Here is a 26502-nt window from a genome sequence, read left to right as displayed (position 1 = left end):
GTAGCCATGAAGCTTATGACTGCATTAGTGAATGTGGCATTAAATCTTAGTATTAACATGGACAACACACAGCGGCAGTATGAAGCAGAACGAAATAAAATAATTGGGAAACGAGCCAATGATAGGCTGGAACTCTTACTACAGAAAAGAAAGGAGGTTAGTGCAACTGTCTAGCTGGTGTGCATGGAAGGAGTGTTGATGAATGACAATTTAATTGTTAATCCTGTTCTGTGATTTGTGTTTTCTGTGTTTTTTGGTTTGATTTTGGTTTGTTTCTTGTTTGTTTTGTTTTTTTTTTAATGAAGGTAGTTATTAGTTCTCCTGTTTAATTTTTTAAGTTGTTTGCGTTTTAATCTCTGAAAAAAAACTTTGAAAGGTTTTCTTCTTGCCACCTAGTTTTTTGTAAAAATACGTAAATATAGACTCTTAAATTTTCACCTAGTGCCACCTTAGTAAAGTTAGCAAGAGAGACAGCAATCCATAATAGATAATTTTTTGTTGTATTTCTTGATTAGTTTCCTAAACTGAGTTCAAATGTGTAACAAAAAATGCGTAACAAAAATTACCATGCATTGACTTCTTGGCTTCTGGAGAAGCCAGTCTTGGAGCAAAATGCTGCTTTTATGATGTCAATGCCATCAGTAGAAAGTGTGTTTACAGGCTTTAGATAAGTCTGTCTGTTATGGAAAGCGCTATCAAAATTCAAAATTCAGTCTACTTCTATTTTCTTTCTTTTTGTGTAAAAGAGACCTGCTGATTCATTGCTGACAGTGCTGTCTTGCTGAAAGCCCTAGTTCATCCAGGTCTGACTTTTTAGTTTGGAGGGAAGTGGTATTTTGTATTTTTTAGATGTTAGAAATAACTATGTAATGATCAAAGGAAGCATCTCACCTTTGCTCCTCAACTTCTATGTTGTTACCTGTTGATATTTTTACTTTCTTGACTACTCAGATAAACTGACAACTTTGATTTCTGATCATCTCACAAAGATCTTGCAGCTTGAGTCTGATCCCTTAAACACCCATTAAATATAGTTGTGCTAGATGTGTGTGCAGGACCAGTCTGTTCTAAGTAACACATAGATACACAGAAAAAGCAATAATGTGAGAATCGAGACTTTTCCCAACCCCAGTTGCTCTTACGTATATTAGCTTTAGGATTTCTTACCAGCTTTTCTAGTTTTGGTTTTGATTTTCTTAATTTTTTGTACTAAATGAAAGTAAGCCTCACAGTAAGATCTGGTGTTTGAGGTTTTGATTAATTTGTAAGTCAGTACTAAAGTTCACTTTATTCATTGATTCTTTTTGCATGATTTTTGTCACCTCCATCTGGGTAATATCTCTGGTGGTTTCTTGGGATTAGAGGGCGAGTTGTGTGGTTTGCCTCCCTCCCAGTCTGATGCACTAAAGTATCATTCCTCATTAACATTGTTTCAGTTTGTCCTGCCTTCGTAGTTCAAACTGCAAAAAGAATATGCTGATCATATTTAGTTATTTTCAGATCTTGTAGCTAACCTTCTTGCACTTTCAAAGCAAATACAGTTTTCTGGGTTCTGGAATATTGCACGAATCACTTACCAACTCATTAGCGTGGTGGCGTCCCTGCCCATGACAGGGAGGTTGGATTAAATGATCCCTAAGGTCCCTTCCAGCCTAGGCCAGTCTGTGGTTCTCTGCTGCCTTGCTCTCATGTTGTTACTCTGAGACTGGATTTGTTGCCTCCATTGTCTTTGTTACAGTTGAGGAACAGTTTTCCAGTGGTCAGAATTACTAAAATTTGTGTACTATGGTAGATAGAATTCCTTAAATAATAGCATACTGTGCTGTGAAAGAGGTTTGTGGATATTTTGGGAAAGGATTTAATGGCCACACTTGCAAATGTTAACTTAATTTCCTATGTCTGACATCAGCATCATCTGAATGGACTGTAGGACTGCTGCTTACTGTTCATGTACTCTGTTCCTTCTTTCAGCTTCAGGAAAACCAGGATGAAATAGAAAACATGATGAATGCAATATTTAAAGGTGTTTTTGTGCATAGATACCGGTAAGTTTCTCTTAGTAAGTAATTTGTAGTTTCCTTAACTTACTTTAGAAGCTAGTGACAAGTTATTTCTAATTGTTCATCTGTTTGATCCTGTTACCTCACTTCTTTCCGCAGAGATGCAATTGCTGAAATAAGAGCCATCTGTATTGAAGAGATTGGGATATGGATGAAGATGTACAGTGATGCCTTTCTCAATGACAGCTACTTAAAATATGTAGGGTGGACTATGCATGATAAGGTAAGCTGTGCTGGGGAAAAGGAACAGAATCACGAAACATGCCTCCACGTTTCTGGTTCTTGATCTTGCCAGACTAGATCCTAATCTCTTAACTCAGTCACTGCTTTTCTTGTCATTCAGAAGCACTGGCATTTCAACATATATGGAAAATAGAATTGAATCTTTTAAATTATTTTAGAGAGTGTAGGAGTGTGTGTGTGTATATATATGTGTATTTTTAAGTAACTAACTATTTTTAAGTAAGGAAATGGCTTTTTCTATTTATTTATTGCTGATGCAGACTTCTACTTTATGATACTTAACTCTTTAAAATTAATGCATTTCATATGGAGTAATCCAGTCCAGTCATATAGCCTAACAAACATTTTCTCTATTTTGCCAAGTTAAGAAACCTTTTAGCCTTCTCAGCAAGTTCTAAAAAGCATGAAATAAGTCCCCTTTTGTGCTGCTGAGTGCCTCAAGCTGTTACTTACAAGCTACCAGCTAGAGATTATTCTCTGCTTGCAGTGGTCAACAGATACAGTTTACAAATACACTGGGATTCATTGTTGACTCAGCACATTGTCTCAGTTTTTGAATTGGAGACTTCAAGCTGTCACATTTCAAGCGAAACAATGAGGGGTCACTCATGCTAAGCTGTTCATGGATTTGGAGTTTTCTGTTTGGTTGGTGTTTTTTGTTTCGTTTCTGTTTTCCTTCAGTAGCTTGTTCACAAGCAGGCACATATTCTTACATCATTAAAATGATTCTTGATAGTGTGTCTTGACAGCATTTAATTTTAGTCTCTAGATTAATTCAGAGTGCAAAAGAAACTTGCCTTTTATTACTTGAAGATCACATCTGTATCCCATACTTGACTTTTAATGCAGTTCTTAATTCTATTTTAGCAAGGAGAAGTAAGACTCAAATGCCTAACTGCTTTGCAAGGGCTTTACTACAATAAAGAGCTTAATTCCAAATTGGAACTCTTTACCAGTCGGTTCAAGGTTAGTGTAACTTCATGTTTTTAAGTGCTTTTTGAAAAAGTTGTATTACAGTTCTTTCCTCTTTGAAAACTCTTTCTTTTCTCTTTTTAGGATAGAATTGTGTCTATGACTCTTGACAAAGAATATGATGTTGCAGTCCAAGCAATAAAATTACTCACTCTTGTTTTACAGTAAGTCCATGTATATCTCCTTATCTGACCTACAACAAGTAGGAAAACTTAAAAGTATGTCTCATACCTGTGCGTGAGGACAACAGAATGAGAGAATCAAATAATCCAAAGTTTAGAGAAATGTCTACACATTTTGCACTCAAAGAAATTGGAATTTCAAAAGTAATCTAGTTAGTAACAGTGCTGTTACTATCTGCCACAGTTAAAGAAGGGTAGAGGCTAGAAACTTAGACTTCAGCCTCCCAGATTTGAAGTTGTTGTGGAATATTTGAACTGAAGAAATACAGTATGCATTGAACATTATACAGTTAGTTGAACTTCTGAGCATAACTTTCTACCAAATGCTCATATGTTACCAGTAATTTTTGTCTGGGAAAACTTGGAAACAAGCTATCTTGTGGGTTTTAGGATGATATATTGAAGGAAAAGGGTTAGATTCTACTTCATTGCCCTTCATTGCCATCTCTCTCATTAGAGTTCATACTCTGACTCGGCTTTTTTTTTTGTGTGTGTGTGTCTTTTACTCCTTCTTCTCATCCCTAGGAGTAGTGAAGAAGTTCTGACTGCTGAAGACTGTGAAAATGTCTACCATCTGGTTTATTCAGCTCACCGGCCAGTAGCAGTTGCTGCAGGGGAATTTCTTTATAAAAAGTAAGGTGGAAAAATTGTAGTTTATTTCTTGTTCCTGTAGATTTTGCTGTGTACATTAATACTGATTCTCAATTTTAATTAAGAAAAGGAAAAACTGAATCATGAAGTGGCCTTAAGAAATAACTTACAGAAAATGTAACACTACTGTAGTTTTTGAACTGTTGTAGCGTTTCTGAATGGGAAATTGAGAGTAATTTTGAAGGCTGCACTTTAAAAGCCTTTACCTACAGGGATTATGAAAGCAACAGTCTGCTGTCATCTCCCCATGCTTCTGTGTTCTGTGAAACATCTGAAAATGCTAGTGTACTTGGGTACCTAGAACTTGTGTGTGTATCATAACGAGTATTTTCTTGTTTGGCAGTCGCAACACCCTCCCTCCTGCAAGCTGGTTTGTATGAGCATTCCAAAAAGTGTTTTCCTGTTAGAGATTCACACACGCCAGATGTGTAGCGAGGAGAAATTAGTTTCTGTCTAATACTTTTCAGATCTCGTTCCAGTGTTTCTTTGCTGCTTTAAATTCTTACATGGGGAGCTTTAGAAAATGTATTTTGCTAAAGAGGAGCATGGGACGTCAAGCACCTGCAATTATCACTGGTGTTTTTAAGTATTTTGTGTAATTATACATTCCACTGGGAAGAGTCACTGAACTACCAACTCAGCATATATGAAATAGTTCAAATGATACTTGTCCCAAATTACTTCCTTTCAAAACAAAATGTGGAGCAGCAAAGTATTAAGTGTGTGTCTGTAAAAAAGAATGTTTTGGTATGAATTGACTGTGGCAAAGGCAATGAAGAATAAACTTGTCCTGCAATAATTTTTCTTTTAGACTTTTCAGCCGCAGAGATCCTGAAGATGATGGAATACTCAAAAGAAGGGGAAGACAAAGTCCAAATGCTAATCTTGTCAAGACATTAGTGTTTTTCTTTTTGGAAAGTGAGGTAAATTGATTTTCAGGGATATCCTTGGTTTTGTGTATGTTTTGATGTTGTTCTTTTTGTTTGGGTGAGGTTTTTTTTGGTCTTAATTTTTTTATTTAAGTAGTTGTTTTACTTTTCCCTACTTAGTGCTTAGTAACTGTGAATGTGTTGTGGTTTTCCTATTATCTGAGTAACCTGGGTGCCAAAAGACTGTTTTGTGAGGTTGTGTTTATGTGAAGGATCTGTGCAGTACCCAGTGTTGAGACAGGCTCTGAGCTCTACTCTGGCAAATATCCTTCTGTTGTTCTTCATACTAATCTATAGGTGGAAAGAAGTTGTCATTTAGGAGATTTATAGGAGAGGAGGAAAAAAAACAACCTTAAACAACCAAAAAACCTCACACCCTCCCCCCTGTTCCCTGAGTTCGGACAAATCTTGCAGCATTACTCGTAGCAGTTGGTCTGGATTCATCTTTTTAAGTAAAATTGGAGAAGAGAATCTTCTATTGAACCAGAGAGCTCTCAACTTTCAGTGTTGGTTTGTTTTTTTTTTTCTTTGCCATGGACAGGAGCCAAATGAGACAAATACCCTGTATTATAGCAAGTTTTGTAATGAATTTTTATTGCTGCTAAAGAAAAAATCTTAATCTGTTCTTATTTTAGTTGCATGAACATGCTGCTTATCTTGTGGACAGCATGTGGGACTGTGCAACAGACCTCTTGAAGGACTGGGAATGTATGAACAGTCTGCTGCTGGAGGAGCCTCTCAATGGAGAAGAACGTAAGAGATAATTCACGCGTGTTTGTGTTGCTATGCAATTTCTGACAGTCTTGATTTATAAGGAAATAAGATGCTTGTATGGATGAGTCCCCATACATTCTATATTTTTACATGATGGTAATAAATCACTAATACTAATCATAAAAGAAAGAGATCACTTCTGGCATGAAAGTGAGACACAGAAGAACAATGGTGGGCAGAAAAAAGGGAGAAAAAAGGAGATAAATAGTCAGTGTCCATAGCCTGTTGTTCCACAGGTTCAGGCCGCACTTCTGGCATTGGAGAATCTGAGTTGTTTGTAAAGCTGGTTCATTTATTTAGTGTTAAAACTATCGTTTGGAAAAATACCGTCATTTCTTTAATGACAGTAAAACCAAACAGCCCCTGGCATGGTTCTGTAATTCGTAGTACTTAGTAAATGGACCTCTGAAAAATGAAAAGGAACTAAAATTATTATAAACAACTGAAATGATTATAAAACTTGGTATTTGTTTCATCCTGTTCTGTGACTCATCCAGTGATAGTCCCTCAGTTTAAATATTTTCTTGTGATGTTTCATAAGGTTCTTATCTTATCTATCCTCTGTGCCACCCCCACACCTGGAAATGAGCAATTGGCCTAAATGTCTGTCTGGTTTTTTTTTAAAAAAAAAACATATTTTGATGTTTAGATACTAATACTCATGGAAAATGAAAAATCAAGCTGTGTATTAACATCTGTTTCTTAAATTTCAGCTTTAACGGATAGACAGGAAAGCGCGCTGATTGAAATAATGCTTTGTACAATTCGGCAAGCAGCTGAATGTCATCCTCCTGTGGGAAGAGGAACGGGGAAGAGGGTAGGAAGCAAAAAGCTACTTCTCTAGAGATGTGGGAATGACTCTGTTTGGAAAGAAGGGGACAGTTGGGGCAGTTTGGGAAGAAGGAAGAGGTTGTAGGCTGTTGCTGCTGAAGGAATGGAAATCTGGAATTCAGGGTCTCTGCAGCCTCCTATATCTGATGACCCTAGCTAGTTCACTTTTTCTATATTTGAATAAAGTACTGATTGGAAAGAATAAAAAAAAATAAATCTATGTTTGGGTGAGCTAAAACTGTTTTTAATTTGAGAGCAAAATGAGGGAAGGGAATACTTCGTAGTCTCTTTGGAAGGAGGACAGTCCACCAACCGGCCCTTGTCTGCTTACATAAGAGTCAGTCAGCCCTCGTGCTGGGGCCTGAAGCCGGGAAGGGAACTGCTTTTGAGAATGTTACAACTTTTGGTAACAAGCATATATAAGTACAGGTTGAAAACTTGCATGAAGATCAGATGGATATATGAATTGAGTAAATTTAATTAAAAATTAGAGGTAAGCAGAAGGTTTGCTGCTCTTTCATTTTCGAGTGAAGAATTCTGAGCATGGGGTTTTATTTCAACAAGTGTAAACTTTTTCTTCTAAATTGTCACTTCTGTTGTCAAGATCTCAGTAGTATTATGTGTAATTTTAATTGTGGGTTATTTCGAGTGCTGAATGTTGGGGTTTTTTTACTTAGCTTTTTGATAGAGAGAGACCTTATAGTATAGTGATACTAGAAGGCCTGTTTACCTACTTATCATTTCATTAATAGTTCTGGTGCAAAGCTGCATTAGTTTAGTTGTAAAATCTCTACCATACGGATATTTTAGGTGCTGACAGCAAAGGAAAAGAAAACGCAGTTGGATGACAGGACAAAAATTACCGAACTTTTTGCAGTGGCCCTTCCTCAGTTGCTAGCAAAGGTAGGCTTAATTCTGTGTGGACTGTTGCAATGTTAACAAGTATAGGGGCTGTAATTAACTGTATGGCTTGTACAAGTCTTCTTATTAGTCTGTATTAATACTTGACTGTCCTTTACAAATTGTGTTGTCCAAGACTTTAAACTTTTTTTTCTTGTCAATTTTACAGTATTCTGTAGATGCAGAAAAAGTCACCAACTTACTGCAGTTGCCACAGTACTTTGATTTGGAAATTTATACAACAGGGAGGTTGGAAAAGGTGAGGTGACGTTCAATAACACATATCACAAAAGGTGAAAACCCAGACTTTATACTTAGTCGCTGGAATTTCAGTCACAATTGTAGGTCTCTTTTTTTTTGTGTGTGTGAGACTTGATTGTAACCCTTATTGAGAGTGAGACTTCGACTTCAGCAGCATCAGTGGCTCCTGTTCTTGGAGAGACTGGAAGTAGGAATGAAAGCTTACATTTGTAAGGCCTGTCTGGCAAGATTTTAACAGAGAATCTTTCCAGCTAGATTAACATTACGCAAGAGCATTTGTTGCTGGCTTGTGGTCTTGCTCCAGGTATGCTGCTTGTAGAAAAAAACTTGATAAGTTTTATTTCTGTGATCACTGAAACTAATGAGACACCATCTTCACTGCATGAAAAAGGGAAAAAACTACCACATCAGAAGTTCTGTAGGTACTGTTGTCATTTTATCTGCTATGGAATTGAAGTTGTTCTCATCTCTGTTATCTCCTTCTGTGATGCAGTTGCTGTATTATGAACGAAGGAGCTGGAAACAGTCAAAAAAGGAAGAAAAAGTTTAATTGATAGCATAGCTTAGCAAGGATAGAGCAGCAGTGATCAATTCAGGTAGAGGGCTGGCATGTATGAACAACTGGGGTCAGTGCTGACATTGGAGTATTAGGAAACAAAATCTTCAATTATACAGCTTTTAAGACTATGTATAAATGTTTGTGTGAGTGAGAGGTAAATGTTTCTGTATTGTTGTCATTGCAAATTCAAGTGTTAGATAAAACCTTACTGACAATTGCAAATTTTTAAAGACTTAATGCCTTGAGTCTAGCCTTTGGCAAGCTCCTACTTAATTTTTGCTAAATAGATTTTTTTTTTTCATTTGCTCAGAATCTTCACTGTTTTTCTAGAAGTGTTTTGTGTTATATATCATAATGAAAAAAGTAATAAATTGATTTTCTATCTTAAAATTCGGAAGGTTTTGTAAAGATATGTATATGTGTGTGTGTATATGTGTGTGTATGTATATATATAGGGGTGTGTATATATATATATATGAATACATTCTTTTTTTTTCCGTGTCTCACCTTTCTTGTAGCATTTGGATGCCTTACTGCGACAAATCCGGGATATTGTGGAGAAGCACACAGATACAGATGTTTTGGAAGCCTGTTCAAAAACATACCACGCTCTCTGTAATGAGGAATTCACAATCTTTAACAGGGTTGACATTGCAAGAAGTCAGTTAATAGATGAATTGGCAGACAAGTTTAATCGACTTCTTGAAGACTTCCTGCAAGAGGTACTTTAGTGTGCAAGATAAACTTTTCCTGCCCCTGTAAATATTTCCAGGGTGGGTTTTTTTTTTTTCTGCCTTCCTATGCAAGTCAGGGAGTTAGGGATGGGAACTTCTTTCTTACTTTCAATACTGTTAAGTCAAGCACAGTAATACAAGAATATCATTGCTGTGAGTATGCCTTGAATCAAGATAGTGAGTCTTTAATCTTTTGACAAGTGTCTTTTGAGAATTTGAGATAAGTTTCAGATAAGCTATGAAATGATGTAAACTTTTCACCTTCAGGTTTTGAAGCTCATGTTTTAGGGAGATGTAGCATTGTAATGCCACTTGGATTCTTTTCAGATGTACTAGTGTTAGTCTTGCCTCTGATTGCATGTTGTTGGTAGATTTCAGTCTCTAGAAAACACTCCTCCTTCCGTGCTGAATGAGTTAATAGCTTAAAATCCACTTTTTTCCCCCACTGTGCTAATCTGAAGAGTGGGAATTTTCTGATACAGTATTTAACTTCACTATATGGGATCTCTGATGTTCAGACAAAACTTCTCCTCCTCATCCATGATATGGAGCATAGGAAGCTTCTTTTTGATGACTTTGCTCTCTGCTTCTCAAATGCAGAGTTATTTTATCAAGCTTTCTTTTCCTCTTATTAGCCTGAACTGGGATTCTCTAGAAGCCCTAGACAGGTGCAGACTATGTAAGAAATGTGCCTAGTAATCACTTTATTTCCCCCTTTGTGAGAAAAAGAAAGACTAAGAGGTAAAGCAGAGCATGTCAGACAGTTGGCTTGAGGGAAAATCGTCAAGTAGTCTGGAAGAAGTATTGAAATCCATAGTGTGTGGTAAAGGAGTGCAAGTACCGCACAGTAAAATGCATTGGACTTGCCGTGTCTGTGATACACCAGGGAGGAGTTTCTGCCACCTCAGTTTATCCTGTGTACTTAAACAGATACTTCTTGGACCTTTTCCTTATTTACTCTTCTTTTTCCTCCAAATGCAAGTTTGTCAAAACTTCTAGGAAAATTGGAACAAAACACTTCCCTTGCCTCTCCCAAAGACTTTTTTCTGTGATTAAAGTAAGATTTAGCTACTGACCTGTGGCCCATCTTGTCCAGTATCTATTGTCTGACAGTGGCCTCTGCTGGATTCTTCAGAGAAAATTGAAGCACCTACATAACAAACACACCGTATTCTGTTATCCTAGACTTCTTTCCTTCCCCTGCCTGCCCCCTCCCTGTTCCTTCCCCTCCTGCTTCCCTCATTCACCTTTGTGCTGCTGATGGTTTCTAAACATGAACTGCTACCTTCTCTCTCAAACTATGTAACTCTTGTAAAAACAAATGTGTCATTGCTAAATAATTTAGATGCATTTCTGTCTTCTGGTTGTTGTTGGTTGGGTTTGGAGGGGATGTATTTTGGGGTTTGGTGTTTTTGGTGTTTTGATGGGGTTTTCTTTAAGTCTTCATAAGTTCCCTAGTAGCATGTGTTGCTTGGGATATCTTACCATGTAATTATTAAATAGGGTGAGGAACCTGATGAAGATGATGCGTATCAAGTCTTGTCAACACTGAAGAGAATCACCGCTTTTCACAAGTAAGCAGGCTTCTGGAGACATCTGTCAGGGTTTGTGGTGAGGGGTTGGTTTTGTTTGTTTTTAATTTGATATCTCTTTAATGCAACTTGGAAGGTTTTTCTGTTTAGTTAAGCTTGTTGTAATTGGTAACGTCAGATGGCAGAAATGGCGTTAGCTAAATTACATTTTTGCTTCATTTCTAATGCTCCAGTGCTCATGACCTGTCAAGATGGGACTTGTTTGGCTGCAACTATAAGTTATTGAAAACTGGTATTGAAAATGGAGACATGCCAGAGCAGGTGTGTAGTTAAAACGCCTTCTTGAGGTATGACAAGAACTAGCTTTTGTTGCTCTCTTTTATTGACCTTTGTCATCTAACGCATTTTTTCCTTTTGATTTCAGATCGTTATCCATGCACTGCAGTGTACTCATTATGTAATCCTTTGGCAGCTAGCAAAAGTTACTGAAAGCAGTTCCACTAAGGTATGCCGCCTTCTAGCTGTATTAGTAAATAAACATTTGTACATACCTGCAGTGTCATCAGGTGGGAATTAATGTGGTGGAATTAGTTAGGAATTAAGACTGGAATATTTTGCCTTTTTTATACCAATACCTGCCTAAGTATTTTCTAATGAGTTCTTCAGAATTCATTGCTTTAGTAGTGGAATGCTTGAATTTTAAAACTAGTATTTCTCTAAATTATTATGTTTTATTAATTAAACATCAATATTATGTTTAATTTGATGGAATTTTAAAATAGTTGCAGTAAACAAATGCAATACTTGCTGCTCTGGCACAGTAACAGTGCTGCGGGTGGGTAGAATACCACTCCTAAACCAGAATAGTCAGTCTAGCTGCTCTCAGGTAGCAGAATTTGTTTGCAAACTGAAGTATTGGTGACAAATTCGTGAAAGTGTTTGCACATTGGCATAGTATTCTCATTGCTCAGTATGTTGCAATTGTACTTGGAATAAAGATAGGAAAAGACTAAGTTAAATTTCAGACTTTATTAGGGAATAATGTAGTAATCCTGAAGGACAAAGCTCTGGCAAATGTCATCTTTCTGATTTTGCTTCCTGGAAAATCCTGGAGGAAGGATTAATGTTCCTTGTATCCACTGGACAGCATTGCTTGAAGAGAGCAATTAAGTGGTTTGCTGTGTGAGCTACCTAATGAAAGATGGTCTTTGAAAGGCTAGAGAATTTATAAATCAGTCCATAAGTGATGAAACATTCTGAATATTTCTTTAACTAAAAAAAAAAACAACCAATGATTTTCTGCAATCCATCTACAGTCCTGTAAAGAGAGTACGTTTTGTGCTCTTTCACTGGAAATTTACGCTGGAGTTGCACTTTGTTATTGGAGTTACTGATAACAAATCCTTTGTTTATGTCAGAGGTGAAATAAGTAGCTGCTTCAGGTTTTGTAAGCACTTGGATTGCCATACTTGAGAAAAAGAAGTTGTAGGCATCTGTCATTGTTTACTTGGGAGAAAACAAAGAGAACTCACAAGATTAATAATTTTTAATGAATATTGTAATTTATAATTAATTAATAATCCATTATTACAAAAAACTTTTAATATGAGGATTCACAAGTTATTTTGGGGGGGCCTTTATTTTCTGCTTCCTCCCCCCATCATGTTGAGATTTCGTTAGTCCTGTGAATAATTGTGGCCTTACTGATACAGTTACAGTCTGAAGATGTGTTAAGTAAAGGTGCAGTTCAGTGCTGCCTGCCCAGCTAGTTTACCAGCTTTTAGTGGCCTCTAACGTTTCCCGACGAAAAGATATGAAGTGGATGCGTAGATTGTTGACAGCCACTTATGCCTGTGAAAGATCTGTTAGTTTAAAGGGTAAGCAGCAGTCTGAGGTTTTCTTTGGAGTAGTGATTAAAGCTTTATCACAAGCTTGGTGACAGAAGCTGAGCTAAACACTGAAAAGCTAGGTTAGAAATCAAGATTAACTCTGCTATTTTGTAATTTGTAACACTTTCACCAGGAATGAAAAGAACTTATTTGAAAAGTGATCCTTTATTGAGACTGTTTTCTGCTCCTGTATAACAAAATATGGTAGATTAAAGCTTTCATAGGTTTAACTTATGAACCACAATTATTTTATTATCTGTAACTGGCTGACTGCTGCCAAACACACCAGGTACGTACCGAAGTTCCATTGATTTCTGTTCAGAGCCAATGGAACATTACAGCAAACAATTTGAAACACAGAAGCAGAAGTGACAGAAATGTACTGTGCCAAAAGACTTTTTTCTTTTTTTTTAGTTTTGTTTTTTATTCCGTGACAAAATTAACTGCAAGCTGCATGCTGTTTGTGGACAGATTGACTGAGTATCTGAATTAGCTTCATAAAATAGGCTGATAAAATAAAATACTACAAATAGTTCAATTTATTTTTTAATATAAATGAATAATTCTCTATAAAGGAAAGATTCTTGTGTAATTCTCTTCCCCTTCAGATTAGTGTGCCGATGTTAAGTGTTGAAAGAAGTTTCATGTAGTGAAGGCGCTCTAAAATCGTACAGTACTTAAACTCATAGTGAAGAAGCAGCTGCTGCTCTTGTTGAGAGTCCTGTTGAGATCAAGTGACACGTTGGACCAGTGTTATCTGCTTTCCTAAGGGAGAGACTTCTTTTGGTTTAGATTGCATGGATACTTTTTAAACTTATCTTGGAGGTTTTTCTTCTTTGTCTGGACTGATGCTAATTATGCAGTTAATCTTTTGTAATATGACTTCCCCGGTTCTACATGTGCTATAATCTTCACGTGGTTGAGTAAAACCAACTGTGCTGCACATGTGGAGGGTAATTGTGCCAGAGTAGTACTTTATTTGCTAAATAATCTACTTTTCTAGAAGTTATTGCAACTCTTAAAAAGATACTTTTTAAAAATTATTTTATTATCAGTTAAAGAGAGGAAGAAAACCTTGTCTCTCATGTGACATTTTATTTTATCCCCAAGCGGTGAGTTAATAAAATAAAATCAAATAATACCATTTAGCCTTGTCTATTTTAGTTATAAACAGCTGCCTAAAATCTGTCCCCTGGGTTAAAAATACAGAAATTTTAAAGAGAAAATGCTTTATGCTCTGGATTGTTTTGGGCTTTATTGGCAGAAGGGAGGGTTGGTAGGTTTTTTGTTACTGTTTTAAAAATAATTTAGTATCATTATTTTCATCTCGACTTCTATTTCTTTTTGTGATATATAGGTTGACACAGTTGAGGAAAGTGCTACTTACTGATTTTGTTTGTAATACTGATTTTTAAATAATGAATTGGACTTATGTTAGGACTATGTACGAGGTCTGGTGGATAGCTCTGTGAAAATGAATACACTAAAAGTGACTATAAAATTGAAAAAGCAAAACTGTTACATGAAATCTTTCTCTTTACAGGAGGACCTTCTCCGTCTAAAGAAGCAGATGAGAGTGTTCTGTCAAATTTGTCAACACTACCTGACCAATGTGAACACGGCTGTTAAGGAACAGGTTAGTGACTGTTGTTTATCCTTGTAGTCTTCAGAAAGTTCCTCTTACTAATATTTTCAGTGCTCAGGTGGGCCTGTGGTGTGTCTTGGCTCTCTAGGCTGAACACACTCCATACTTCTAATGCTTTGCTCTCCTTTAGGTAGTTTAGGTAGACTTGCAGAATCAGTTTAAACTTGATTCTTTCTAGTAATGTTAGGCAGCACAAACTTTTATTCAAAGACTTGTTTTGTTTTGTTTTGTTGCTTTAAAGAGCAGCTAGGCTGGCTCATGGTAGAGGCTTTCTGGTTTATAAGTTAGATAGGGAAGTTTCATTTCAAAGCTCTTGCTTACCCTGGGGTCGTGAGACACACCGCTGGTGGAGCTGATTGTGGATTTGTAGACTTGGAGCTGGAAGACCTAAGGGCAGCTCTTTGAAAGAGAGGAGATACATGTGCCCATCAGTAATTGTGAGAACAACTTTCCTCCTCAGGCCGTAAACTTGTGAGGACATACAGGGCCAACTTCTCCATCTGTTCCCCTTGATCATGATGCTGCATACAGAATATACTCCTCAGTTCTTCAGGGTCCCAGGGTTTTGGGGAATCTCTGAATCATGAATAAAAGAAAGAGTACCTAACCTGAGTGTGCGTGTGTGTGTTTACACTTGGACGTGTATGCACCATAACCTAAGAGGATTCTTTTTTTGGAAGTGGTATTTCTTCTTCCCAGTCACCCTTAGTTACGCTCACACGTTGGTCAGTTGTTAACAGTGTGATTGAGAAACTTTTGGAGACCATTCTAGCAAATGCTTGGAAGCCTCAACAATGATTGTACTGCTTGGAGAAGTGGTTTTCACTTTACCAGTTTCATAGTCAGTCACTCACAGTTTTGTTTTGTTGGGGAGAGTTTTAACTAAAGTAAATTTTTGACTATTTTAGACGTAAGATATGTAGATATTTAGTCATGACATGTCAGGCAGGAGAAAAAAGTCCTGTGGGGTTTTTTTGAAGAAAAATGTTAGGCATGAAGGTTTTGGGGGTTGTTTTTTGTTATTTCTTCTGTTACAAAAAAAAAAAAAGTGGGGAAATGAGTGTCTTGAATTCTGAGGGTAACAGGGTCAAAGGAAAAGGTTAAACTGCACTGGCTTGTCTCTTCCAGGCTGTAGTCAGATAGTTCTCTGGACACACTCACAGGAGTTTGGGGTTCCAGTGAAGAGCACAGGTTACTGATAGCAGGATTAATTCTAAGTGAATTACTGTAACAACTTTTAGAATGCTAAAATGAAAGAAAAATAAAGTATCTCGCTATGAGGGGAAAGTCTAAACTATCCTCTAAACTGCACTGGCTTGTCTCTTCCAGGCTGTAGTCAGATAGTTCTCTGGACACACTCACAGGAGTTTGGGGTTCCAGTGAAGAGCACAGGTTACTGATAGCAGGATTAATTCTAAGTGAATTACTGTAACAACTTTTAGAATGCTAAAATGAAAGAAAAATATCTCGCTATGAGGGGAAAGTCTAAGCTATCCTCTGGATATACTCATTAATTAAACAAATTAACAACCTAGTTGAGCTTGAAATTGAAAATCTGGTCCGCTGAGTTCCAGAACTACATCTTTTGAAACTCTTGCTTTAACAAGAATATTCCTGGAACTGAATGGGCATGTTCTATGTCAGAGAGCTGTCTAGTGTGCACATCACAAGCGTAGGGTGTAAAAGTGTGAGTAACAACAACTACCAAAGCTCTGAGTAGATGTCTTTAAAAGACTGTAACTCCCAGATTTGGTTAAAAGCTCTAGAAACTAGAACACATAGGGTATAATAGCCGTGGTTCTGCTTTCCTTCTCTAATCTTATGAAAGGGCACAAGGAACTTTGGAGGATCATACATATTTTTGTGACCAGGAAATTAGTAATATTTGCTTTGAGGCTTTGGAGAACAGGTCTGTTCCTTAAATGGAATTACTTAAGAGATTAGAGTCCAAGAGATGAGGTCCAGCTGTGCCTTGGTTTGTTAGTCTGAAGAATGTCAGTCTAGGTACCTATACCTAAGAACTTTCCAGGGAGGTGGAGTACAGACATTGAAATCTGTCAAACGCACAAGGTAGCCAGCAAAATGAAAAGGTGATTGCTTTTTGGGGAGCAAGACATGCTTTAGGATTTAAAGAGACCGAATGACCTCAGCTGTTCCATGTTCCACAAATATGATTGAGACAGTTTAAAACAAAGGGAAAAGAGACTGTACTGTGGTTGGTGTCCACAGTGTTCGGTAGTGACTCGATGTATCCAGCAGGCAGAATTTGGGAGTTTCAGGCTCCTCATGTTTTAATCTCATGTTATCATATTTGGTTGGCTTCATCTGTGCAATACTTTTATTTGGAGATCCAGTCTTCATACAGCAACCTCCTTTAAGAAGCCATGCACATTATGACTTCCAGTTGGCCTGTGTGGTTGTTTAGGACTTAAGCAGCCTCATTCTGTACATGAGTGTACATATTCTGAGCAAGTATTTACTACGGTTTCTTTTTTGATAGGCTTTCACAATTCTGTGTGATGTGTTGATGATCTTCAGTCATCAGATTATGACAGGAGGACGTGACCTGTTGGAACCACTTGTTTACACTCCTGATTCTTCGCTGCAATCTGAACTGCTCAGTTTTATTTTGGATCATGTCTTCATTGATCAGGATGATGATAATAATAGTGCAGGTTTGTACAAAACTTAGGTTTCTCCTGTTTCCCTTCTAACTAATATACTTGTTTGCTTTTTTGTGTGTGGTTTTTTTTCTCTTTTTCTGACACTGAGAGTTGTGCATGGACACAGAGGTAGGTTTGTCTTTTAAATAGCAGCAGCCAGTTGAAGCATTTTGTTTTGGGGACATGTAGGATAATTGTTTTAAAGGTTTGCTTTAATGGGCACAAATATATATGTCTTCATATCGGGAAAAGAGACTTGTCAGGGGGCAATGAATTGAGATTTGATTTTTCTGAATCCTAACCATTAGCCCACATCACGTTTTATAAAAATGCCTAAACATGAAGTATTTAAGAGTTTTCATCTTCTGAACTCTTTCTAGATGGACAGCAGGATGATGAAGCTAGCAAAATTGAAGCATTGCACAAAAGAAGAAATCTACTTGCAGCTTTTTGTAAGCTCATTGTATATACTGTGGTGGAAATGAATACAGCTGCAGACATTTTCAAGCAATATATGAAGGTAAATCTAAAGCCTAGTAGTGAAACTTGAAAAAAATACTAGAATACAGTCACTGTGGATTTTTTAATTATCACTTATCTTAAAAAATAACTGATTCAGAATGTGAAGGATTTCACAACTATGGAGTTAGTAGTTTGTAGGCCTTTAAAAGTTCTTTTTCCTTCAAAGAAAAAATGACAGTCTTCCAGTATGTTAGTAGTGGGCAGAGAGGAAGGAAACTTGATAATAATTTTTGTTGTTTTTAATAGATTAGAGTTTTTTATGCTGATCAATGATAGATTTTTTTATTCAGTTATTGGTTTAACAGGCCTTTTGAGAATGTCTTTACAAAGATCAACTCTGTGATGTCTAACCTCATCAAATAATTTCAGCTTAAACTTTCCAGTAGAGGGGGAAAAAACAATTTCCACCCTCCTCAATTGATCTTTGTATCTGTTTCTGACTTAAATATAAAATCCTTTTCTTGGCTCCTGGGATTCACAGCTGCATGATAATATGAGTTCTCATTTTGTGAGCATGATAAAACTTTGCTCCTTGGTGACTACCTTAAAAAAAAATTAAAATATGGGCTGCCTACTTTTGCCTGAGTGCCCTACAAATATTTTGTATCTCTAAATAACTAATTGGGTCTTTATTGAACCTGAAATACTTAAAAGAATTGGAAAATTTATGGCTGTGACGCTGTCTGTAAGTGCTTCCTTTCAGCAGAGAAAATAGAAGGCTCCGCACCAGATTTACAGGAGTTACTAACAAGATTAAATTCTAATCTTGTACCCTGAAGGGGGGGAACATGTGTCATTAACAAATGTGTCATGGCCTTGAAGATAAATAGGTCATTTTGTCTCTAAAGTAATATTAATGACAAGAATGAAAAGTAGATATACTCTTCCTGAATTGAGGGGGTTTTATCATTTTGGAGGTTGTTTAGGATATCATTTTGATGATGTAATCATGAACATGTTAGTTCTTTTCCTTCTGAAACTGTTCTTTTTTTTGTTCTTTTTTTTTTTCAAAAAAAACCCAGCAAATCCTAGATGTTGTTTTCGGGAAAAAATCAGTAGTTATAATGTTTTCAACTAAAATGCAAAGTTAACCTTTTTTTAAATTTTTCCTAGTATTACAACGACTATGGTGATATTATTAAAGAAACAATGAGTAAAACAAGACAGATAGACAAAATCCAGTGTGCTAAAACACTTATTCTTAGCTTGCAGCAGGTAAGAATGATTTATAATATTTTCTATGCATGAAATTCCATACTGTAGATCACATTCTGTAGTTCAGTAGCTAGTGTGAGAGGTAATAATGAAGAAATTCCTAAGGAAGATAGGGATAAATAGGTCTAAATTGAAACATGGTTTCTGCAACTGCTTGAAAAACTTCCAGAAGTTTTCCTATGCTTACCCTTTCTGTAGCACAGTATTTGGTGTGTGAGAGGTCAGTAAATACAAAAAGAGTCTGACTCTGCACAAAACAAATGTAATTCAGTGATTCCTTCTTAACTCTCAAACAATAGTCCGAGTCACATGTTCAGAAACGGGTGTGAAACTGCTGGTTTACTTCTTTATGAACAGATAAACAAGGGAAAACACTTCCTGTCTGTGTGGTGGAATTCTGTGCTTTTGTTCATGTGTGTGGTGTTTGTTTGTGTGTGAGGTTTTTTGGTTTTGTTTTGGTTTGGTTTTTTTAACTCTTCTGAGAATTAATGTGAAGTTTTAGTAATTCATTATCTCTTAATGTTTGGTAGGGACTTCACCCATCTTTGAAATTAAAACATGATTTAATACTCTCTTCAGTAAATGATCTTGTTTGTGTGGAGACCTGATGAATTCAGTCGAGGTCAGAGTCAGATTCCTCTGCTCACATGAACCGTCTGCATGAATCTTATTTACAGCATCAGGACAATAAAGCCACGTGTCTGCAAACCACTGTAATCCAACATATTGATGAAGGGAAAAATGTACCCCAATTTGTCCTTCCTTTCCCCACTCATTTTTTGCACTGGAGGTTGTAGAGCCACATAGTTGAATATAGATCTAGATATTGACCCTAGTTGAGAACAATCCAGAAAAGGTCCTTACTGAAGCTCCCAAACTGGTTTATCTGTATGGATATTGCCAGTACAAGGGAAGATGAGGCTTTTGTTTTTGATAGCAGCATGACTTTTAGTAGCTGGTGGAACTGCAACGTAAAATACACAATTAAATTCTCTTGCAGATTTTGCTGACTTTTCATCAGACTTAAAAAGTACTTGTGGTGTTGGGTAGATGCTGTCCTTATTAGTCTTTTCCATGTCATGGATAACCAGGCTCTTACATTTTAAAGGACAGACAGAGGAAGCAAATGTAATAATTACAATTATACACATGATAGGGAGGCAGTTACGCCATCCTGAGGTGGCAGTAACAGTAATAACATGAGGGGACCCAGGTATTACATGACAAAGAAAACCCCACATGTAAAGTTAGACATGTAACTAGCGTTTTTTCCAGGAAAACTTAAAAAAGTAACTATCCAGAGAACAAATACTAGAAGTGATAGCAGCTAAAGGGAGTAACTAAGTTGCAGTGAGGTATAGCAACAAAAAAAGAAAAACACGTAACTGTGCCAGAATGTGTCTGCAATTGAAAAAGCTCATGTTCATAGCTCTAGTAAGTCTGATTTTGTTTTATTCTGTGTTATTTGGGAGAGAGAAGGGTGAGTGTGTTATACAAAATGAGAAAATAGTAGGAAAATCAGTGAACAGAGTTGCAGTCAAATTTGGTAGGATGAGAAAAGGATTGATCAAAGAAAAGGAAGATTTTAAAGTTCTGTGTGCTCAGCTTCGCCAAAGATTTATGAGTGGTTAAAAGTCTGATCCTCAGTGGCAAAGTTTCTGGTGTCTTTTGCAACTTCCTTGAAGACAGATTTCCATTTTAGAATGCCTTAAATATACTTAATTTTGAAAAGATGCAAAAAAATAAATTAGAAAGTAGTAGTTTGACAAACAGGTGAGAATTTACCCTTTTTATTTCCTCTCCATTAGTGTATGTATTGGGGATTCTTACTAACTTTTAGTATCCTTAACTCTAGAACACCTCATTTAAGGAAGTGCTGAAATGTGTCATCCAGCACATGTACAGTGTGATGCGTACTCGGACAGTGTGCGTTTCACGGGTTAACTCTGAAGTGCAGGCTCTTCAAGAGTAGCCTTGACTTGGCCTTTCTAACCTTCCCTTTGGGGATGTCAAATAAAGGGGGGAAAAAAGCTGCAAAACGTTTTTTTGTTTGTTTGTTTTGGGTTTGTTTTTTTTTTCACTGAAGCTTAGCTCTGTGTCTGTTAGTCTGAAGTTTGGTATAATATTTTAATAAACTAAAACCTCCCTTTTCATTTTATACAGCTTTTCAATGAAATGATTCAAGAAAATGGTTATAATTTTGACAGATCATCGCCGACATTCAGTGGCATAAAGGAACTTGCTCGACGTTTTGCTTTAACGTTTGGACTGGATCAGCTGAAAACAAGAGAAGCTATTGCTATGTTACACAAGTAATTGTGTGCTTTGTATTACTTCCCTTTTTTTGTAAACCCTTCTTGACTAACATGAAAATATCTCTTCAGTCTTTCAAAATCAGTTTGTTAATACGAAACACATCAGCTCTAAAGACAGTATTAGGAGGTGACTGCAGTTTTGTCCCTGAATTAAGTCCAAGTGTTTAACACTGTTCATGTTCTTCATCATCGTGTATAAGCCTGTAAATGATACCAGTGTTGATGCTCTTGTGAAAAGGTATTCTTGGTGTCTTATCTGTAGCAGTGAGAACTGATCCGCTTCACTGTCAGTGGTGGTCTTGTTGGCCTCATGCAGAAAACTTGAAACGCAAAGTAGAAGAATCACAACAGAAAGAGTGTATCCAGATTCAAACTACAAATAGTGTTTGATTTTTATTTTTTTTTGTTGTGCCAGAATATGGAAACGTTGAACTACTACTTCCTTGTCATAGAAGAAAGTTGTTCAGTTTTGATAGCTCCCAGTGCTTAGAATTTTTACTTTAATTTATGCTTTATGTGACGTAATTTTTAACTTTTTCTTAGGGATGGCATAGAATTTGCTTTTAAGGAGCCTAATCCACAAGGTGAGAGCCACCCACCATTAAATTTGGCGTTTCTTGATATTCTGAGTGAGTTCTCCTCCAAACTTCTCAGACAAGACAAAAGAACAGTGTAAGTATTTTCTTAATATTCTTAATGTTGATAGTGATAAACATAAATTGTTGTGTGGGCTGAAACAGGCCAGACGCAGGAGCAACCACAAACCACAGCTGAAATGTGAAGAGTAGATTTATTCTTGCTGGCTGAGAATCTTGAAGAATCTTTGCAACAGCAGCCAGATGAGGCACACGGACAGTGATCACACGAGCAGCTCGATAAACAGCAGTGCAGGCACAAGGAGATCCCTCCTTGCTAGAAGGCGTGTGGTATTCGTCGCGCTGCTTTGTTATGTTTTACTTGCTGCTCTGCCTGAGTTCCCAGGACTCGCACGATAGCTTTGCAGGGCAGGGATGTGAGAGATGCCCACACATCTGTCCCAGGCCTCTGTTATCTGAGCTGCCTGTCAAGCACACAAGGCCAAGCAGTAATCCAGTATGATGTGTGTGTTTTCTGACACCTCGGGTGCAAGTTGCTTATGGTCGATGAACAGAAATCATATTCCGAATTTGTTGTTGTCAAGCCTTTTTGTTAACTAGATAAGGAGCATTGCATGTTAGTTTTGGTAGTTACTTACCTTGACCTGTTAACATCTTGTTACACATACTTTGCATCTTTGTAATTATTTTTTCCATTTAAAGGTATGTTTACCTGGAGAAGTTTATGACCTTCCAGATGTCTCTACGAAGAGAAGATGTGTGGCTTCCTCTCATGTCCTACAGAAACTCTTTATTAGCTGGTGGGGATGATGATACTATGTCAGTGATTAGTGGAATTAGTAGTCGAGGATCTACAGTAAGAAATAAGAAGACAAAGCCAGCAACAGGGAAACGGAAAGTACCTGAAGGTATTAGGGCTTTTCTCATCTTAGAATTTACTAGAGTAGCTACTCATGTAAACAACACATGTTGGTGCCTATTTGTTAGCTTGAATGAATTGGTATGCTTTAACATATATTTTTAAAACAGGATAACTTTCTGTGTCTGTATGTATCTTAGTGGGAAAACTATTCACATGAAGAGTCTGAATAACATAACACTGATTCTCGCCAGGAAATAAAGGCACTACGCTACGTTAAGTCCCAGGATATAAAAGTATTTTAAATGCTCTAGCTAATGGTTATAAATCCAGGCCATTTGGGGGCACATGTAAGACTTTGTGGCAAAAAGTAAAGAAATTGGTTTACAGTAAGCAGAAGGTACATGTGTTTAAGTCATGCTTCCAATTTTTTTGGAAAAAAATTCGAAAAGTTTGAAAAAGAGAGTGTTTTTGAAAACACTTACTAATATCCTCTGTTTCCTTCCAGCTGAAGAAAGCAGCAGTAGTGACAGTGTGTGGCTGAACAGGGAGCAGACGATGCACACACCCGTCATGATGCAGACACCTCAGCTTACTTCCACAATCATGAGGGAGCCCAAGAGATTGCGACCTGAAGAAAGTTACATGGGTGTCTATCCTATGCAGCCGGAACACCACCAAGCTCCGCTCGATTACAAGTACGTAGATGACTAGGTCTGCTTTGTGTTAGTGTTCATACACAAACCCAGTTCATGTTTAAAATAGAATAATGGTCTTTTTAAGCACGCAAGTAACGTGGATGTTGGCTCAAAGGCAACAGGAAGAAGCCGCGCGACAACAACAGGAGAGGGCAGCGATGAACTACGTCAAGCTGAGAACCAACTTGCAACATGCTATGTGAGTGAGAGTTAAGTGTTCCTTCAGGGCCTTGGGGAAGGGAGGTGTTTGTTTACTACATGGGTTGTTGCTCCTTTCCCTTTTAAAAGGGACACGTATTCTAGTTCCGAGTGATGTGTTCCTCTGTCTTTAAGTTGCCTTCCAAACGCAGTGGTGTAAGTGTGGTAATGTGTTTAGCAGAGTAGATCTGTTTGATTCCTTGCTTTTTTTTGAACTTGAATTCCAGAAAAATTAAATGGTAGTGTGCTTCGTATAATAAAGGGAACTGATTGTTGCACTGAAAGCCACCTGTGGCAGATAAATATAATCAGTGCAACATGCAAAATATCTTTTTTATAAATTCCTTATGGCAGAATCATTTTTAGAAATAGAAAGTTAAAGATGAGTTTCAAAGCAGGTGTTCAATGTGTGAAGCAGAAAGATCCTGCTGAGTTTAATTCTATTTCTTTTTTATTTGAGTTCCGTACTGTAAGTTTGGAGTTCAGCTGCTTTTTTATTTTTAGAAAAGTATGCCCTTTAAAGAAACTGCTGTTTTTAGCATTTCTTTTCCTGTGATCAGTAGAGGTTTTGTCTGATACAAACTGATGCCAAAATTAAGAGGAATCTTGTACTACAGGTTTTTCTAGAACTTCTCAACCCAAACACACCAAAACCTTGTCAAGTCCTCCATATTGTCAACAGAGATGAAGACAGTCTAAAATGTTGTCCCTCAGAGGTCATACATTCTTACCATGGTGTGATTTACTTCAAAGAGATTCATCATATGTGTGTTTTCATGTGCACGCTAGTGAAATTGTGTGCCGGAGCTAGTTTAGCTGAGGAGGGGAAGGCTAGTTTTACAAGTTCTCTACTTTAATGGGGATTGCATGGTTCTACGGAAGAAAAGTACAAGTTGTGAGCAAAAAGCATGGACATACACATATGAGGAGCTTTACAGATTTCCTCTACTTGTTTTTAATTCTTTAATACTAGTACTTCATGTCACATAGTTTCAGCGTGGGTTTTTTTCATGTAGTTACACCAGTTAGTATCATTGGAATTACTCCTTGATTTTTCTTACAAGGTCTGATGTTGCATGTAGAAATTGCAAGGAAAGAGGATGAAGGACTCTGTGGGAATGTTTGAAAAGGGTTTTATGTATCCACTTAATTGCAAAGATACTCTTCCTTGCCTTGTCATAAGGCAGAAACAATTTTTCTTTAGGTGGGAATACTTAGGTTCTTTCTCACTTGGGTATGAATATTGAAATACTGGCACAGAAATCTCTGAATTGGGTGTGATTATCAAATCCTGCAGCCTCACAGGGTGCCCACCTAGATGTACCACAAAGTTTAACAAGTTGATCTAACAAAGATCCCTCACTCTCAGTATGTTCTATATGGTTAAATACCAGCTTTCTTTAATAATAGTTATACATTTAGTTAATTACTGAATTTCTTTTCTGCCTAATAAAATTATTTATTGGCAGTTCCTTACTGAACATTAGCTTTTTAAACATTCAGATAAAACTTAACTTGATTTAGCAGTAAACAGTTGGGGTTTTCTTTTTATTTCAGTCGACGTGGCACAAGTCTAATGGAAGATGATGAAGAGCCAATTGTTGAAGACGTGATGATGTCATCAGAAGGGCGGATTGAAGATCTCAACGAAGGCATGGATTTTGACACCATGGACATAGACCTAGTAAGAAATTTATCTGGATTTTTTTTTTTTAAGTAGGATATTCAAATCAAAATTTCCTTTTGGTGAAACAGAAAAATAGTTCTTGTTGATACCTACATTCTTAAACAGCTGTGCCACTATCTCTATCCAGGTGCCACCTGTTCAAACTGCCATACAAAGAGCAAGACTACTTCTGTAATAATTAATAATACGAGATCAGCATTTATCCCCTCTAAATTCTTACTACTTGAGAGTTCAGCTTCATTTATTACAGTTTAAAAACTGTGTGGGTTTTTTTTTTTCTCTGAAATTACAGCCGCCATCAAAGAACAGGAGAGAAAGAACGGAACTAAAACCAGATTTCTTTGACCCTGCTTCAATCATGGATGAATCGGTAGGTTAACTTACATAAGAGGAAAATAATGTAAAATCAGTCTTAAGGTTACAATATTCTTCAAATTTTACGTAGAAAGAATGCAATCTTTAGGTCATCTTCATTAGCTTATTTTGGCAGACTGCTGTAACTCAGCTTCATAAATTCTGAGGTGGTCAATGTTCTCTGCAAGTTCATAGGATTTTTGTTCTTAATCTTCTGTATGTAGCTATGTAAAAATCAGAAGCCTTTGAAAATGAGAAGACCCTTTCAGAGGATGGTAGCAGAGAGCTTTAAAAAAATACAATAAAAATTGCACATACACAATATTAAAGGCAAACTTCCTGTTGTGATGAGCTTAGTTGAGTGACTGATATCAGTACCAATTGTCAACATTGGATGGTTTGCATTTTTGGGGAGTTTTTAAAATTTTGTCCGTCAGTAACAGAAAATAGAGATAATACAGATACCTGTTTATAGAGATGAGAGGTATTTTTTCTTTCCATATAAAGTTTTAGGTCCAAAACATCCGAAGTCTGTAGTTTCTGCTTGCAGTTGGCCCTTTTTTCCGACTTGATAAATCTGCAGTCTCTATTCTCTTTTAAAAATCTGCATGAGGGATTCCTTCTGTCTTGAACCACTTGTAATGTATGCAGCCATTTTTGACCTTGTGTAGCTGGTACAAAATTACACTGGAAATAACAAGCTGCAGCAAGCCAGCAGAGGACAGTGCAACAAGGCTTCCTGGGAATCTTGGACAGCTTGGTGGAATTTGGAAGACGGTTGTGTATTTTTTTTTATAGTATTGTGGCAGCGTGAACCTGTTCTTGTTATGGGAGAAAGAAGTCTTAAGTACTGTTCTAAATGCAAATCCACATATTTTGTACCAGTAGGCCTTTGCTTTAGTAGTAACAAATCAGATCAGGTTGTGCATCTGGCTGTTGTGTGTTCTGTTCTTGAAGTAACACCGAGGAAGTTTATCACCTGTTTTCTGAGCTTCTGTTTTTAAAATAGTTCTTCACTGCCCTTTCTCGATCATCAACCGGTCATTTTTTAAGCATGACAGTGCTGAAAATTCGGTGCATTTCATTCATTTGGGAAACCTTTCAGCTCGTCAGTTCCTGAAGCTGATTAAGCACGGTTTTAAGAGGCTTACCCTTGGCCAGGGTTCTTGTTTCTCCCCGCCCGTCCCCGGGAGGCCGGGGCTCGCAGGGCGCTGCTCAGCCGCACTGCGGGGC

At 37.1% G+C, this 26502-nt stretch overlaps 1 protein-coding gene across 1 annotated transcript in view; it reads left to right on the top strand.

Annotated features, from left to right (window-relative positions):
* The window catches only part of LOC104278646 (cohesin subunit SA-2-like), a gene marked incomplete at its 3' end in the record, with an annotated part of 36273 nt that extends 10988 nt beyond the window's left edge, over positions 1-25285 (top strand). The window contains 26 exon segments of the mRNA XM_009875674.1: positions 5-156; positions 1972-2045; positions 2160-2283; positions 3171-3269; positions 3360-3439; positions 3983-4090; positions 4920-5031; positions 5673-5790; positions 6525-6628; positions 7453-7545; positions 7712-7801; positions 8881-9084; positions 10600-10670; positions 10862-10949; positions 11053-11133; positions 14061-14153; positions 16663-16837; positions 17206-17345; positions 18461-18562; positions 20726-20874; positions 21421-21549; positions 22176-22381; positions 22841-23030; positions 23116-23229; positions 24786-24912; positions 25208-25285. Of these exon segments, the coding sequence (XP_009873976.1) occupies positions 5-156; positions 1972-2045; positions 2160-2283; positions 3171-3269; positions 3360-3439; positions 3983-4090; positions 4920-5031; positions 5673-5790; positions 6525-6628; positions 7453-7545; positions 7712-7801; positions 8881-9084; positions 10600-10670; positions 10862-10949; positions 11053-11133; positions 14061-14153; positions 16663-16837; positions 17206-17345; positions 18461-18562; positions 20726-20874; positions 21421-21549; positions 22176-22381; positions 22841-23030; positions 23116-23229; positions 24786-24912; positions 25208-25285 (3101 nt within the window).
* Between the last annotated feature and the right edge of the window lie 1217 nt (positions 25286-26502).

The sequence above is a fragment of the Apaloderma vittatum genome, unplaced genomic scaffold, assembly GCF_000703405.1.
Source record: "Apaloderma vittatum isolate BGI_N311 unplaced genomic scaffold, ASM70340v1 scaffold24988, whole genome shotgun sequence".
In the NCBI taxonomy this organism is placed as follows: Eukaryota; Metazoa; Chordata; class Aves; order Trogoniformes; family Trogonidae; genus Apaloderma; species Apaloderma vittatum.
The sequence above is the reverse complement of the archived record's forward strand: the minus strand, read 5'-3'. Positions and strand labels throughout refer to the sequence as shown.